This window comes from Mus caroli, unplaced genomic scaffold (assembly GCF_978045245.1).
Source record: "Mus caroli unplaced genomic scaffold, Mus_caroli_1 scaffold_5, whole genome shotgun sequence".
NCBI lineage: Eukaryota > Metazoa > Chordata > Mammalia > Rodentia > Muridae > Mus > Mus caroli.
Window position 1 is genome coordinate 73,818,246 of NW_028227260.1, and position 15,830 is coordinate 73,834,075.

The 15,830-nt window shown below is 38.0% G+C and overlaps 1 protein-coding gene across 12 annotated transcripts in view; it reads left to right on the forward strand.

Annotated features, from left to right (window-relative positions):
- Arhgef9 (Cdc42 guanine nucleotide exchange factor 9) overlaps positions 1-15,830 on the forward strand; it is a 167,519-nt gene that overhangs the window by 79,634 nt on the left and 72,055 nt on the right. For all 12 annotated transcript variants that reach the window (XM_085838115.1, XM_085838122.1, XM_085838118.1 and 9 more), the window contains one exon: positions 5,107-5,298. In XM_085838115.1, coding sequence (XP_085694241.1) covers positions 5,107-5,298 — 192 coding nt within the window. The remainder of the gene's footprint in view (positions 1-5,106; positions 5,299-15,830) is intronic.

Sequence of the window (15,830 nt, forward strand, 5' to 3'; positions counted from 1 at the left end):
GAGAATTCAAGGGTTCAAAGCCAGTGCTTCACTAAGTCATCATCCAAAGTTGTGTTTTAAGAATTTTTTTTTCTGAATCTCAAAAAGTGCCTATTTTCTAGAAGATGAGTAACTTGGGTTAGATTGATTTTCAGCATAAAAAAATAGATTTCATCATAGCAACAAACAGGGCAGGACTTTGTGTATTCAAATTTGATAGCTTAAATAGAAAGCTTTTATATTTTTATATATTTATAGTGTATCTTGGTCATATTCATCCATGCCTCACTCTCTCTCCAACCTCCACCACACCCTTCATGACATATCTTCTATCTCTCCTAAAGTAGTGTCTTTTATAGAACCTCCTAACTCCAGTAATGGTGCCCAAATGTGCATGTGTGTGGAGTCAGCCAGTGAGGCAAAGACAACCTCCAAATGACTCTGCCCACACCAAAGAGAAGTGACTTTCCCTTCTCTTAGCAGTTATCAACTGTTATTGATAGGGCATTGCACGCCCCTCCCCCTCCATGCTGGAATTTTTAATTTTGTTGAGCTTGTGGTGGTCTTGTGTGTGTAAACAGAGCTGATATGAGTTCCTGAGTATAACAGGTATGTGGTAAACTCAGGCTAGCCTTTTGCAGTATTCTTCCCATTCTCCAGCTCTTATATCCTCTCCAGCCCCTCTTCTGTGATATCTCCTGAGCCTTGGAGTGTGTGGTGGGAGTGGTAATGTCGATGTCCCATCTGTGGCTGAGCGCACAGCATTTTGAAGAGTTTGAGTCTCTTCATTAACCACTCCACATTACAATCAGAAACTTCTATGACCAAGGTTGAAAACAGCACAAATCTATGGATATAATAACAAACATTGTAGAGGATTTTTACAACATGGCCATCTAATAAGCTATTAATCAGTTCTGGCCTACAGCCTATAAATTCTCTAGCCATGAATTTTCACCATGTTTATAGTGCCAGGCACAAATGATTCCCTGTGGAGCATGCTCAAATCCAATTAAGAAAGTGGTTGGTTACCCAATAAGCTACTTTGCCACTATGGCGTCAGTGTGTGCATCTTGCCTGGAAGATCATTATTGTAGCATGCAACATGCAGCATTGATCAAGACCATCGATCTTTCTTCCCCAGCAGCCTTCATAGCACTTTCCACCATTATGAAACCTAGCTATAAGGGAGAAAGTTTCTTGATGTCCTGCAACTGGAGTGTATGTTATTTTCAGCAATAGGATGTTAGCCATCTATTTATGATAGGCAACCAAGGGCAATACAAATAGACTGTTTTGTTTTGAGAATCCCTGGGGCCTCCTCGACCAATAATTCATATGGAGGTGACCTGTGCTTGACACTGAGATTTTTACTTACTAACTTACATCTTCAGAGAGCAGCATTATTCTCCCACATGGAACACTTATGTTCAAACTCATTTTCTTTTAAAAATTATGCTTTAGTTAGCTTATACTAGTGGGGTTTCATAAGGCTTCATCATACATCTTTAGTTTTGGTTAACTCCTACTTGTCCCCCATTTTCCTCATTCTCTGCCCCCAGCCCCATTTAAATCTTTACATCTTTGAAATCACATGTGTTCTACAAAGTGCTTCTATTGTGCTTTCTACTTGGATTGCAAGGTCATAGGTTTCCACAAAGAATTTCATTTTGGTTAACTCTTCCCTTTTCTTCTAGTTTCCCTGTTTCTCTACCAACTGTTTGAGCTTCTGCCCTCCGTATGCCTATGCTCTACTTTCAGCTCACCTATAATTCATACTCCCTTCCTAATATTTATTCCTTCACTCATTGCAAGTTTCATAACTGCCCTGTGTACTCGGTTTCATAACTACCCCGTGTACTCGAAGCTAAACACACAAAACACAAGTTTTGAAGCTAGTACTCACATAGGAAAGATAGCTGCACATTAGTCTTTTGGGGTCTGGCTGACCTCAATAAGTAATTTTTCCAGTTTCATCCATTTAATTTTATGACTTAATTTTTCCTCATGACTGAGTAATGTTCCACTTTTTATAGGTATTTCATGTTCATTATATATTCAACAGTTGGTATTCATCTATTTTTAATTCCATTTCCTAGTCATTGCGAATAAAATAACAGTGAACATGGATGTGCAAGCATTTTTATAGTAAGATATAACGTTCTTTGGATACTTGCCTAGGAGTGGCTTAATTAGGTCATATTGCAGATCTATTTCTAGTTATTATATACATAGCTGGCAAACATATTCACCTATTTTGTGGGCTACTCTTTACTTATCCTGTGGTGACCATGAAGCGGGGAGATCAGAGAGGGGACTGGGGACAGTTATAACCTTTAAAAGCATAGCTTTCAGTGACCTATTTATTCTGTGAGGCATTACTTCTTAAAAATTCAACCACTTCTCAAAATAGTTTTGCCAACTGGGAACTAAACATTTAGCACACAAGACTGTGAGAAACATTTCATATTCAAACCCATGCCACGGTGGGCAGTTTTAAAGTCAATGTAAGAGGGTTTTTAGAAGAGACGTAAATTCGATTTAGGATATAGGAGGAGATAGGAAGGAAAGCCTTGGTCAGAATATATTGAATAAATATCCAATGAAAAATAAAAGCCAGGGAACAAAATAGAATGACAGAAAAGAGTAGAATATACAATGAAGTGATAGTGAGAATAAATAGGATGCATTGGGAATATATGGTTAATGTCATGGGTGTGTTGTGGTACAGGAAATCTCAGTGGACAAACTCTCTCTTAGTGTGTTGGTGTGCAGTTATGAGTGCAAATAAAAGTTCTTGCGTGGGTCTTTACTCTTCTTGCCATCCCTCTCCCCTCTATTTCTAATGTAACCAAAATTTTCATTGTTTTATTGGAGATTATTACTTGTAATTATGTGTATGTTAGTAAAGGAAAACAATTTGTTAACAGCTTTTTTATGATGCTTTTTATTTTATTAGCAAATTATCTTTCCCTTGGGGGACAAGCAGTAAGTTATATTCCTGACTCTGTACACTATGCTGATTGTCTTTGTGCCAGACAAGAATGCTAAGTGTTATATTGATTAATATATGAACAATATATTACTGTCATATATATATACAAAAAGTAATAATATATATTACTGTTTGTATACACACACACACACACACACACACACACACACACACACACTACTTTTCTGTTGCTGACCAAACACTAACTTGAGTAGGAAGGCTTTTATTTCATGTTACAAGTTACAGTCTATCATTTAGGGAAAGTTCTTAATTATTTTAACAGGTAGGTAATAAGGGATCAATTACACACATTGGGAAAAAAAAGCAAGAAGGAAATAACCAAGTATGATGTTCACACATTTAATCCCAGAACTCAGGAGGCAGAGGTAGGTAGATCTTTTTGAGTTTGTAGCCAGTATAGTCAACATAACGAGCTGGGACTACATTGTGATATTCATGTCTTAAAGAAAAAACACACACATTGATATTTTGCTTAGAGATAGCACATTTGCAGAGGATGAGGTATTCTAGATATCAAGTTTTGATCACTTCTTTGTATATGAGAAATGCATTTAAACAGTTACCTCTACTTGTTTTGGCCTATATAAAGTAAGTGGAATGTATTTTGCTGATATCTTTAGGCATTCTGGGTAATAATTATGCTTCCTATACCCCCGAGGACTGATAATAAGAAAGAATACAGTTCAGAAGTGCTATTACAGCTCTACCTCAAAGCCTTAGCTGTCATAAAACTACTCACGAATAGTTTTGTATCCTTTCTGCATGGCTTGGTCCTAAAAAACTGACTGGGACAACAAGGGAATGAAGAAAGGACAGACACACATACAGAAATGATGGAATCAAGTGGTCCATGATTATTCTTATGGAGTGGCACCAATTATGCAACAACCCAGAACTTCATCCAGTTTATTATATACAGCACAGTGAGGAAGGGTTAGCTCACCTCCATTGGAGGTCTCCCTGTAGCTGAGTTGTGCAGTAATCCTGGAAGATGGGGGTTGCAGTTGATAGTTTTTGCACACACTGTTCAGTCATTCCTAAACACTTGTACTTTGTCCAGAGGAAGACTTTGTCATGCCTTACCTGGGTTTTTACCTGGGGGATGTCCTTGTCCATAATACACAGTCACTATTGACTTTATCTATTCCTTCCTTATACATTAACTCAAAGGGTCACTTGATCCTTAAAGACTAGACAGTGCTGATGTATCTAAATTGTTTTCTCTCCGTTTCTTGAATTAGGAATGTCAAAAGTTAGAAAGTAAAAGGGCAAACTATGGCAGCTGTTAAAAATAATTACCAAGTTTCTTCGCTAGTTATACATGGCAGATTCGGCCTCTCTTTCTGGTAAACCCACCCATATCTGGTAAACCCATTCATCTCTGCTTCTTTCTCTACATAGATTTATCTTCCTCCTAGAACGGGACCAAAATGGGACTGAAATCATTTCTTGATTTAAACTAAGTCATCCACAGTGTAAACATGTCATCCTGCTTCCTCAAAGGGGATTTTTTTTTTCACCTTTGAATATTGCCTTTCTCCACCCTTGAGAAGGTAGTCTTTTTGGGTCTAAGTCATTTTATAGTCAAAGTTTGATTATTGTTTGTGTAGCCTTTGTTGGAAATCAACATTAAAGCTCTGTTTTTGAGATGTTTACTCTTGTGCCCAACTATGCTTACCACAATTGTAAGCACTTAAATGCTTTCTTTGACACTTAAATCTATACTTTCTTTTTTTTCGGTTTTTCTTTAAAAAAAAACATACATACATATGTTTCAGCAGGAACAATTTCTGTTTGCTATTACTTTTCTCTTTTCTGATGTCTTCTTAGAAAAGAAGCCTCTTCAAACTGATCCAGTTATTCGTCACATGTTCCATTTTACAGATAGTTTTCTAGAGACTTAGAGAGGACTAGAAGCATTTGTATGGCCAGCAAGATATCCTACAGTCAGTCCTGATACTCTGTTTTCAAAAGTTTCTGATTGAAGGCTTTTTGGAAAAAAAAAAAAAAACAGAAAGATACTCGTTTATCCTTTTTTTTTTTCCTATTTAGCTGGAAATTTCTCAAAGATGGTTAACCTATTATCATTTTTTCTTTGCCTACTTTCACAGCTTTGGGTGAACCAGGAGGATGGGGTGGAGGAAGGGCCCAGTGATGTGCAGAATGGGCACCTGGACCCCAACTCAGACTGCCTTTGTCTGGGCCGGCCACTACAGAACCGGGACCAGATGCGGGCCAATGTCATCAATGAGATCATGAGCACGGAGCGCCATTACATCAAGCACCTCAAGGACATTTGTGAGGTAGCCATGGTGATGCATGTGGGAGTATGTGTGGTGCAATGCAGGGCACTTCTAGGAAGAGCTGACAGTCTGCATGAGCCTGCCTGTGGCAGTCCCCAAATGACCAAAAACGCAGCTGGACTCACTCCTAGATTGTTTTCAGTGGGATGAAATTGCATCCTTCAAGTTTTCAATTTTTTTCTCTCTTTTGTTTTATCCATCTTTGTCATTAATTCATTAATATTTACCTTCTGTCCTTCTACCCCTACCTCTCTGTCTGCCTCTTCTTTGTCTCTGTCCTTTCCTTTCCTGAATCTGTACTCTTACACTCTTGGTTTCAAATCCAGCAAAGGCCTAACCTACCTCATTCATTAAAGGAAATTTAAGCAAGAGACAGGCTTGAATGTTATAGAAGAGTCCATAGGATTTCTTTTCTTTTTTTTTTTTTTTTTTTGGTTTTTCGAGACAGGGTTTCTCTTTATAGCTCTGGCTGTCCTGGAGCTCACTTTGTAGACCAGGCTGGCCTCGAACTCAGAAATCTGCCTGCCTCTGCCTCCCGAGTGCTGGGATTAAAGGCAGGATTTCTTTTTAAAGGATGCAGATTGTAAGGTCTTCACTCCTGCCACCTAAGTTGTGAGTTGCCAGTGGCTATGGTGAGGCATGAACATATTTAAGTTTTAGGAGCATCACCTTTGATCCTGATGTGCTGGTCCTCTTCCCTCACTTGAAGAACACTGTGGTTAATTTAAACATATAAGTACTTGTAAAATAAATCAACAGAAGATGAAAGCTATATCAACAAGCCTCAGCTCCTTTAGTTTGTGTCTCTATATTCCCTAACTCCATGCTTTCTATCTCTCTAGACTATGGGAGCCTCCCCCGCCCCGCCCCGCCCCGCCCCGCCCCGCCCCGCCCCGCCCCATGTTCTCTTTATCTTAATGGAGGCTGGTTAACACTTTCAAAGGATTTCAAAGGATTACTAAGCAGTAAGAGAAAAAATCAATAGAAAATGGAGAAAAGAATGTTTCCTAAATGTTTTTAAAGTCATTATTTTATGTATATGGGTGCTTTGCCTGCATGTATGTCTGTGCACCACATGTGTGCTTGATACATGAGGAAGCATTGAATCCACTGGAACTGGAGTTAGAGATGATTGTGATCCACTGGGTAGATGCTAACAATCCAAGTCAGTTCCTTTGGAAGAGTATCCAGCTCTCTTAACCACTGAGCTGTCTCTCTAGCCCTCTTTGAAAAGGCACACACACAAACACACACGCACCCCAAGACCCAAATCACCCAGCTTTCTTTTGACCTTGGGGAAACACTTCATTGATTCATCTTGTTTCCTTCCCTCTTAGGAGAAATCAGAGCCTAATTTCGTTTCCTAACCTGGGGACTACATTGTAGCTGAGAGTATAGTTGTAATATTTTCAAAGACCTAGTTTCCCTAGAGCAGAGCTATCCAACAGAGTGTACTGCTAGTAGGCGTCTGCTAGCTAGCCATGCTTTTGAAACATGGCTGGTGTTATTGAGAACGAAATTTTAATTGTTTTTCTTTAAGTAGAATTAATTTAAATAAAGACACACTACTATTTGAAATCACATTGGACAGTGCACCTATAGAACGATAATTATGGGTATTAAATTTAACCTGAGCTCATTTTCTTTTCTCAGTTAAACAGATTTAAGAATTATCCTTTTCATGTCATGAAGCAGTAAGATAGGGTGGAAAGAACACAGGTTCTAGAAACATATTGTTCTGACTGTTATATCTCAACTTAGTCACAAATTAACCACGCAGCCTTAAAGGTAACCACCCCACATCAAGTATCCACATACTCTGAGCTCAGTTTTCTCCTTTGTCTTTTACACTTCATTATATACTTACTCCTTAAAGTTGATTTTAGAAAATGTCTTTTTATTTCTCTCTTCAAATCTGTATCCATAGCTCATCTATATCCATAGCTCTCCTTTTCTTCTCAGAGGTTTCTACTGTAGCCAGCAACATCTGCATCACCTGAGACCTTGTTACACATGTAAAATCTTTGGCTCTATCTCAGACTTACTGAGTAAAATTGTGCATTTTAGTAATTATATAAAGGTTTGAGAAATAGGACATAGAAACATAAGGACTTAGAAATCTTCAAATGAGAATTTGCAGATATTTTGGTATTTATAATAAACTAAGTAGAATCTGTTCACCACTTGATAACTAGGGCAGGCTACCATAACCTAAGGTAATCCCCCCCCCTTAGCTTAAAACCTTCCAATGGCTCATAATTTCCCTTCAAGTAAAAATGGAAACTGTTATTACTTACAAGGACAGGTAGTGTCAACCCCCCTCACTATTTTGGCTTCGTCTTTTGCTTCTTTTGCTATGTTCTTACTAACCCACCCCTACTGGCTTCTTACTATTCATCTAGAGCCAGACATGCTCCCAAACAGAGACCTTAAACTACTTTTTCCCTGTCCAGAGAAATACTCCTCCAATTAGGTGCTTCAAGTTTTTATTCAAATATTCTATTTTAAACTCCAAGCTTGCATTGCTTCTTCATTTTCCTATTTTACCTTTCTCCATTATGCTTTTGACTATTAGATAAATTGTGTATTTCTGTATTCATTTACTTATAGCTTCTCTATCATAATAGAATGTAAATATCATAAGATCTCACTTGTTAATTACTGATTTTGGATCCATAATCCACAGTGTCTGACACATAGTAAAAATTCTCAAAAAATATTGCAAAATAAAAATAAATATAATTGTTTGCATTTACATACCTGTTTGATTATCATATTGGGAGTCATTTAATCTTCAAAGAGGGCAAATATTATTTTCTTTACCAACAAATTATCTTTAATTAAAATAAAATTTCTTAGTGTTTCCAGGCTCAAATGCTGTGAAAGCCTATTAGTCTTAGAAGTATGCCTTATCTTCCCCAACTCTCAAACATCATGGTCTCAAAACACAAGGTATAACAATGGATATGTTAACTTGTACAGAAGGAGGAGTGCGATGACTCTGCTTTGAGGATTTGTCCAAGGAAGACAACCTATTCAGAGCTTTTGTTGAGAACATTAGAAGCTATCTCTGTTCCATTCCACAGCAATAGATATCAAAGAGAATTAGAGAAGTCTGTGTTTAACTGGGCCATGGGCAGTATTCTAGCTTTAGATTGTATTACCTATAAACCGAAGCCTTTAGCACCAAAATATTTTCAGAAAGAGTACCAGAGTTAGAACTGAGAGTACCAGGGTCAAGTCATATTTTGGTGTCAGACTAAGAAATCTCAGCAAAGTCTCTTTAACCATTGACCTTGTTCCCCACCTCTGAAATAAGTGGGTTGGGGAGCTTGCTCTTTAAGTAATATGCAGCTCTTAATCTCTCTGGTTTTGTACCATGTGGACATATTTTCACTGGAGAAACCTATGGTAGTGAGACAGCTCTCTTCTGCACTTTCTGCCTCTTCCTCCTTAGCACTCAAGGAAGCACACCTTATTTGAGTGTGAATGTGTTGATATGACAATCTACCACACTCTCCACAGATTTCTAAATCTAGCCAGGGGGATAAAAACTCAGAGCTTAGCTCAGGATCATTATGACTAATCATCTGTGACATTGCCATTTGTAACCATGGTACTAATTTTACAATAGAAGAAATTAAGTACTAAACAAACAGAGCTAAAGATGCTTCAAAATGATGTCTTTTCTGTCCTTGGGGCGAAATTAGCTCAGGCATAATATAAATGTGAAATCAGTTCTATTCTCAGATGTCTCCGGAAAATCTTGCCTATCTTTCCTTGCTCATTTGGATTAGTCTCAGTTGCTTAACCATCAAGAAATTCTTCCTTTATCTAATAAGTTTTACCCTGTTATTTCTGTCTTTTATGTTTAAACCTTGGTTTTAAGCTGCATGTGATAACTGTAGCCTGTACCTCTAACCTTATCATCACTCAGCAAACTAAAATTTGAGGATCATGAATTTGAGGCCTGTCTGGGCTACATAGTGAAACATAAATTAAAACCAAAACTAAAGAGCAGCAGCAACAACAAAAATCTTAAGCTTTTGAAAGTATTAGATTTTTCTCTTTTTTTGTCATTATTTCTACCCCAGGTACTCACCAAAGATCATTATATCTTGGCATATATCGATAATGATAACATGTTATATAGTGTGGTAATTTTATATAGTATATTAGAATAAGCAGATGAGACAGCTAATTAGCCTAAAATAATAAGCCCAGGATTTTATGTCTGCCCTAGTACCTACCCCACCCAAACATCTTAGATAATCAATTAGGACTCTTCCCGAGGGAAGACTGATTCTCTCTCAGCATTTGTTAATTGGCCTTTATCTAAGAGTGGGGCATCCCCCAGCCATGTTGTCATGTTAGTGGGTATTGTCATTATTCAGGTATTCTTTAGGATACTATACTGTTTAGATTTCATGGGGGCAGTTTCTCTGTCCTATATAAAAGACATAGTCTCACAGCAAACTTTCTGTTCCTCTGGCTTTTATACTCATCACATCCCATCATCTGTGATCTACCTTGAGCTTTATTTTTTATTAGATATTTTCTTTATTTATATTTCAAATGGTATCCCCTTTCCTGGTTTCCCCTCTGAAAACCCCCTCCTCCTATCCTCTTTCCCCTCCCTCCTGCTCCCCAACCCACCCACTCCCACTTCCTGGCCCTGGCATTCCCCTACACTGGGGCATAGAGCCTTCAAAGGACCAAGGGCCTCTCCCATTGATGTCTAACAAGGACATCCTCTGCTACATATGCGGCTGGAGCCATGAGTCCCACCATGTGTACTCTTTGGTTGGTGGTTTAATCCCTGGGAGCTCTAGGAATACTAGTTAGATCATATTGTTGTTCCTTCTACAAACCCCTTCAACTCCTTGGTTCCTTCCTCTGGCTCCTTCATTGGGGGACCCTGTGCGCAGTCCAATAGATGACTGTGAGCATCCACTTCTGTATTTGTCAGGCACTTGTAGAGCCTCTCAGGAGACAGCTATATCAGGCTCCTGTCAGCAAGCTCTTGTTAGCATCCACAATAGTGTCTGGGCTTGGTGGTTTTATATAGGATGGATCCCCAGGTGGGGCAGTCTTTACATGGTCATTCCTTCAGTCTTTGCTCCACACTTTGTCTCTGTAACTTCTTCCATGGGTATTCTGTTCCCCCTTCTAAGAAGGAACGAAGTATCCACACTTTGGTCTTCCTTCTTCCTGAGTTTCATGTCATTTGTCAATTGTATCATGGGTATTCTGAACTTCTGGGCTAATATCCACTTATCAGTGAGTGCATATCATGTGTGTTCTTTTGTGATTGGGTTACCTCACTCAGGATGATATTCTCCAAATCCATCCATTTGCCTAAGAATTACATAAAATCATTGTTTTTAATAGCTGAGTAGTACTCCATTATGTAAATGTACCACATTTTCTGTATCCATTCCTCTGTTGAGGGACATATGGGTTATTTCCAGCTTCTGGCTATTATAAATAAGGCTGCTATGAACATAGTGGAGCATGTGTCCTTATTACCAGTTGAACATCTTCTGGGTGTATGCCCAGGAGAGGTATTGCTGGATCTTCTGGTAGTACTATGTCCAGTTTTCTAAGGAACCGCCAGACTGATTTCCAGATGTTGGTGCACACTGGTAGGAGACAGAAGCAGGAGGATCACCAGTTCCCTGAGCTTTATATGAATAAGTTTGTTACAAATATATCAAGTGGGGCTGGGAACCCTTTTCTTTGTTCTCTGCATTTTGATCAGTTGTAGCTTTCTGTGATGATCTCCCTCTGCTGAAAAAAGAAAGTTTCTTTGATAAAATTGAGAGCTACACTAATCTGTAGGTATAAGGATAAGTATTAAGAATGTAGCTAAAAAATATACTGATTTGAGAAAGTAGCGGCAGGGAGTTGGCTGGAAGACACAGTACCAGTCATGAATTCCTTTCTATTCACAAGATCTTAAGTCCAAGTAGATGCCTGTTGGTTACACCCAGTTTATAAGTGCCACAATTACACCTTTGGAGATAGCTTGCTGTGATGGACATGTTTTGTGTGTGGGGTGTGTGTGTGTGTGTGTGTGTGTGTGTTGTAGTCATCACAGCTAGGTTACTGTGACTGTTTGGTTGCTTTTCTCCCTTTGCAGCATGCATCACACCTTCCAGTACTATGTGATCTCATTCTCATGGAGGAGGCTTCCAATTCAGTTACACTTGGATTCTTCCAAGTACTATGTCTCAAGTGTGTGGTGTCTTCAACAATAAGGACTTATTTTCAGTCTCTGAGAGGCCACCAGTGACAACAGCAATAGTCTATATTGTTTTGGGAGTCTTAAGATTCTCACAACCACCATTTTGAAAGGAGGGGAATTTGTTTGTTTGTTTGTTTGTTTGTGCCTGGTACTGGGGTTTTTGTTGGATAGACACTGACTCCTGGGGAGCGTTATCATCTCTGTTGCATAATATATATTAAAGTGCATAATATATATTATATGTAATTTGGAGTAAACAAGAATTAAGATGATTCCTTATGGAATCACCATTCTTTCAATCATCCTCAGTGATTTTTATTTCTCCTCTGTTCCTCTTCTTCTGTGTTGTGCTCTGTCTCACATCCACAGCTAACAACCGCCCCAGTGTTTCCATCCATATCATCTGTCTCTTGCTATTCCCCTCTCTACAGCTCTCCCTATATGGTTCTTCTCTATGATTTTGTTTTCTTATGGTTATTCCAGATTTATGTAACCTAGGATCCCAAAATAAGAGAGAACATGTGACACTCGTCTTTCTGGCTCTGGGTCACTTCACTTAGTATAATAGTCTCTAGTTCTATCCAGTTATCTGAAGGTTTCATAATTTTGTTTTAATTCATCTTTAGAGCTGAATAGAATCCCAGTGTGCTTATGCATCACATTTTCATTATCTGTTCATCACTTGAAGGACATATAGACTGTTTCCATTTTCTAGGTTTGGGGAATAGAACAGCAATGAACATCGCTGTGAAAGTATCTTTGAAGTAGGATGACAGTCTTTTGGATATATGCAAAAGAATGGTACACGTTAGCATACAGTAGATTTATTTTTAGCTTTTGAGAATTCTTCATACTGATTTCCAGAGTTGTTGTACCAGTCTGCAATCCCAACATTGAATATGGGTTATCCTTTCCGTTTGTCCTTGCAAGCATTTGTTATCAATTACTCTCTCAATCTTAGCCATTCTGTGGTGAGTTGAAATCTCAAAGAAGGGGATTATTATTTAGAATATATGAAGAACTAAAAAAAACAGACTCAAGAAAACAAATGATCTAACTAAACAATGAGCTGTTGATCTGAGCAGAATTTTGCTTGTGCATAATTTATTGTAATTTGATCTATTTAAGGTAAAAATTAAGGTGTATTCCAAATACTAAGTTCAACAATTAATAAATGTGGCCTCATTAAAAGGAAAAATTTATGCACAGCAAAGGACACCATCGTTCCCACAAAGCAGCAGCCTACAGGGAAATGCCTTTTACCAACTACACATCCAATAGAGAGCTAACATCCAGTATACATGCAGAACTTAAAAAAAACAAAAACAAAAACTTGTTACCAAGAAAACAAGTGACCAAATTTAAAAATGGGGTACAGATCTAACAGAATTCTCAACAGAGAAATCTCAAATGGCTGAGAAGCACTTGAGGAAATGTTCAACATCGTTTGCCATCAGGAAAATGCAAATCAAAACTGCTTTGAGATTCCATCTTAACACCTGTCAGAATGGCTAAGCTCAGTAACTCAAGTAACACCTCATGCTAGCAAGGATGTGGAGGAAGGGAAACACTCCTCCACTGCTGGTGGGAGTGCAGACTTGTTCAACTATAGAAATCAGTGGCAGTTCCTTAGAAAAATGGGAATTGCTCTACCTCAAGATCCAGCAATACTATTCTTAGGCATATACCCAAAGGAGGATTCATTCTATCACAGAGATACTTGCTCAAATATGTTTAGTCCTTCTCTGTTCATAAGAGCCAGAAACTGGGAACAACCTAGATTTTCCTCTACAGAAGAATGGATAAAGAAAATGTGGTATTTACTGTAGGAGCTAGAGAAAGTACCCAAGGAGCTGAGGGGATCTGCAACCCTATAGGTGGAACAACAATATGAACTAACCAGTACCTCTGGAGCTCGTGTCTCTAGCTGCATATGTAGCAGAAGATGGCCTAGTCGGCCATCATTGGGAAGAGAGGCCCCGTGGTCTAGCAAACTTTATATGCCCCAGTACAGGGGAATGCCAGGGCCAAGAAGTGGGAGTGAGTGGGTAGGGGAGCAGGGCAGGGGGAGGGTATAGGAGACTTTTGGGATAGCGTTTGAAATGTAAATGAAGAAAATATCTAATTTTTTTTTTTAAAAAGAAAGAAAATGTGGTACATTTACACAATGGAATATTACTCAGCAAAAAAAAAAAAAAAAAAAGGTGACATCATACAATTCACAGGCAAATGGCACTAGAAAAAAATTATCTGGATTGAAGTATCCAAGACCCAGAAAGACAATTAAATTCACTTAAATGTGAATATTAACTATAAAATCAGTGATAATCAAGCTATGATCCATAGAACCACAGAGGTTACATATAGAGGAAAGGTTAGAAACAGGGCCTGTATGGGTCTGCACAAGATGGAGTCTTAGAGCTGAAAGAAGTAGACATATGACCCCATTTCTATCCCAGAAGCTATCACTGACTGATAACCACTTACAAGTCAAAATTAGTTTTCACCAAAAGAATCTCATGTGGAAAGCAAACTCCTCATAAGGGTAGGCCACATTCCCAACAGCAGATGGCCAACAGAAAACAGATCAATGGAATCTTTGATGGTTTCTTATCTCATAATGTAATGCCAGGGCTCCTTTTTAAAATTATCTTTTATTTTATGTAATATATTTACACATATATAAAATAAATAATTTGGTACTAGAAATTGAGAATTTATATTATATGTGTATAATATAGACATTATTTTTACTCTATATGTCCTTTATATATAGATAGTATGACTCTGGTTTTGTAGTTTTCTGGGTTTCCCTAGAGTGTTAATAAGTGGGCCCCTCCATCTGTATTTGTTTCTTATGCCTTTTCTTGGAGCTCTTTCCTCCTGTTTGTATTGCCCTATTCTGATGTGTCAGTTTTTGTTTCATCTTGTATTTAATTTAATTTAATTTAATTTAATTTTAGTTTAGTTTAGTTTAGTTTAGTTTAGTTTAGTTTAGTTTGTTTTCTAATGAGAGACACACAAGATTGAATCTGGGTGGGAGTGGAGGTAGGAAGGAACTAGGAGGAATAGAGGGAGGGAAACCATAATCAGGATGTATTATATGAGGGAAAAATCTGTTTTCAACAGAAGGAAAAAATAAGGTATATGTTCAGTCAGAGAAAAATGTACCTAACCCTCAAGAGACTGGAAGCCCCAGGGAGTTTAGCGGTCTGGTGCAGGGGGGTGGAGGGGGGAACATCCTTATTGAGACAGGGGGTGGGGAGGAGGTATGAGATGTGGAGTCAGAGGGTGGACCAAGAGGGGAATAAAATCTGGAGTGTAGAAAAATAAAGTATTATCATATTGATACATCATTCATATTCGGTATCTAACATTATATCATAAAAATCTTCCATGTTTCTTCAGTATGTTTCAATCACTTTAATGACTGTATAATATCCCATTAAATTGGATGTATATTTCTTCTCTACTATTAACTTTAAGAAAGCACGCTACCACCGTACATTCTTCTTTAATATACACACATAATTTCCATACACGCATAATCGAAAGAATACAAATTCCTTCACAATGATAATGAATCTGTTTGGACAATTGAGAAACTTTCCTGGCATTTCCTTTCATTCTTTTTCTATATATAGTTTACTCTCCATACTGGTTCTGAACTCTACATCCTTGCTGCATTTTGGATATTATATGATGGTTAGATCATTCCTTATCCTTTCAAACGAGAAGAATGGACATAACCATTAATTCTTTTCTGAATTGACATCTTAGGGAGCGTGCTATCTGGGCTGAGTATTTTTATCATCATTATGTTACGGGTTTCTCATCAGGCAATGAATTTCTTTTGTCAACTCTCCTTTTATCATTGAAATTCTGTAAGAATTTGTTTCACACATGTCCAATTATTCTTGGGTTTGCTAGCTAAGATCATCTATATTCATTCCTGGCCTTAGATAGCAGAGAATATTTTTAAAAGAATGACTCAGGGCCAGACATAGTGGCATATTGTAATATAGTGAGGCCTTGCGAATCTGAAGCAGAATTAGGAGTTCAAGGCCAGCTTGGGCTATGTAGCTCCTTTCTAAAATTACTAAGAATGGTTTCATTTTCTCAATTCCTGTTTCTTTATCAGTGCTTTTTGTTCTCTGACCTCAGTTACTAGATTTCTATAAAAACATTTTTATTTTATTTCTTTAGCTGGAGCCATTCACATCTTTGGTATTCTATTCCTTATCAACAACAACAAAGACACCTTCTGCTAATAGAAATTGAACCC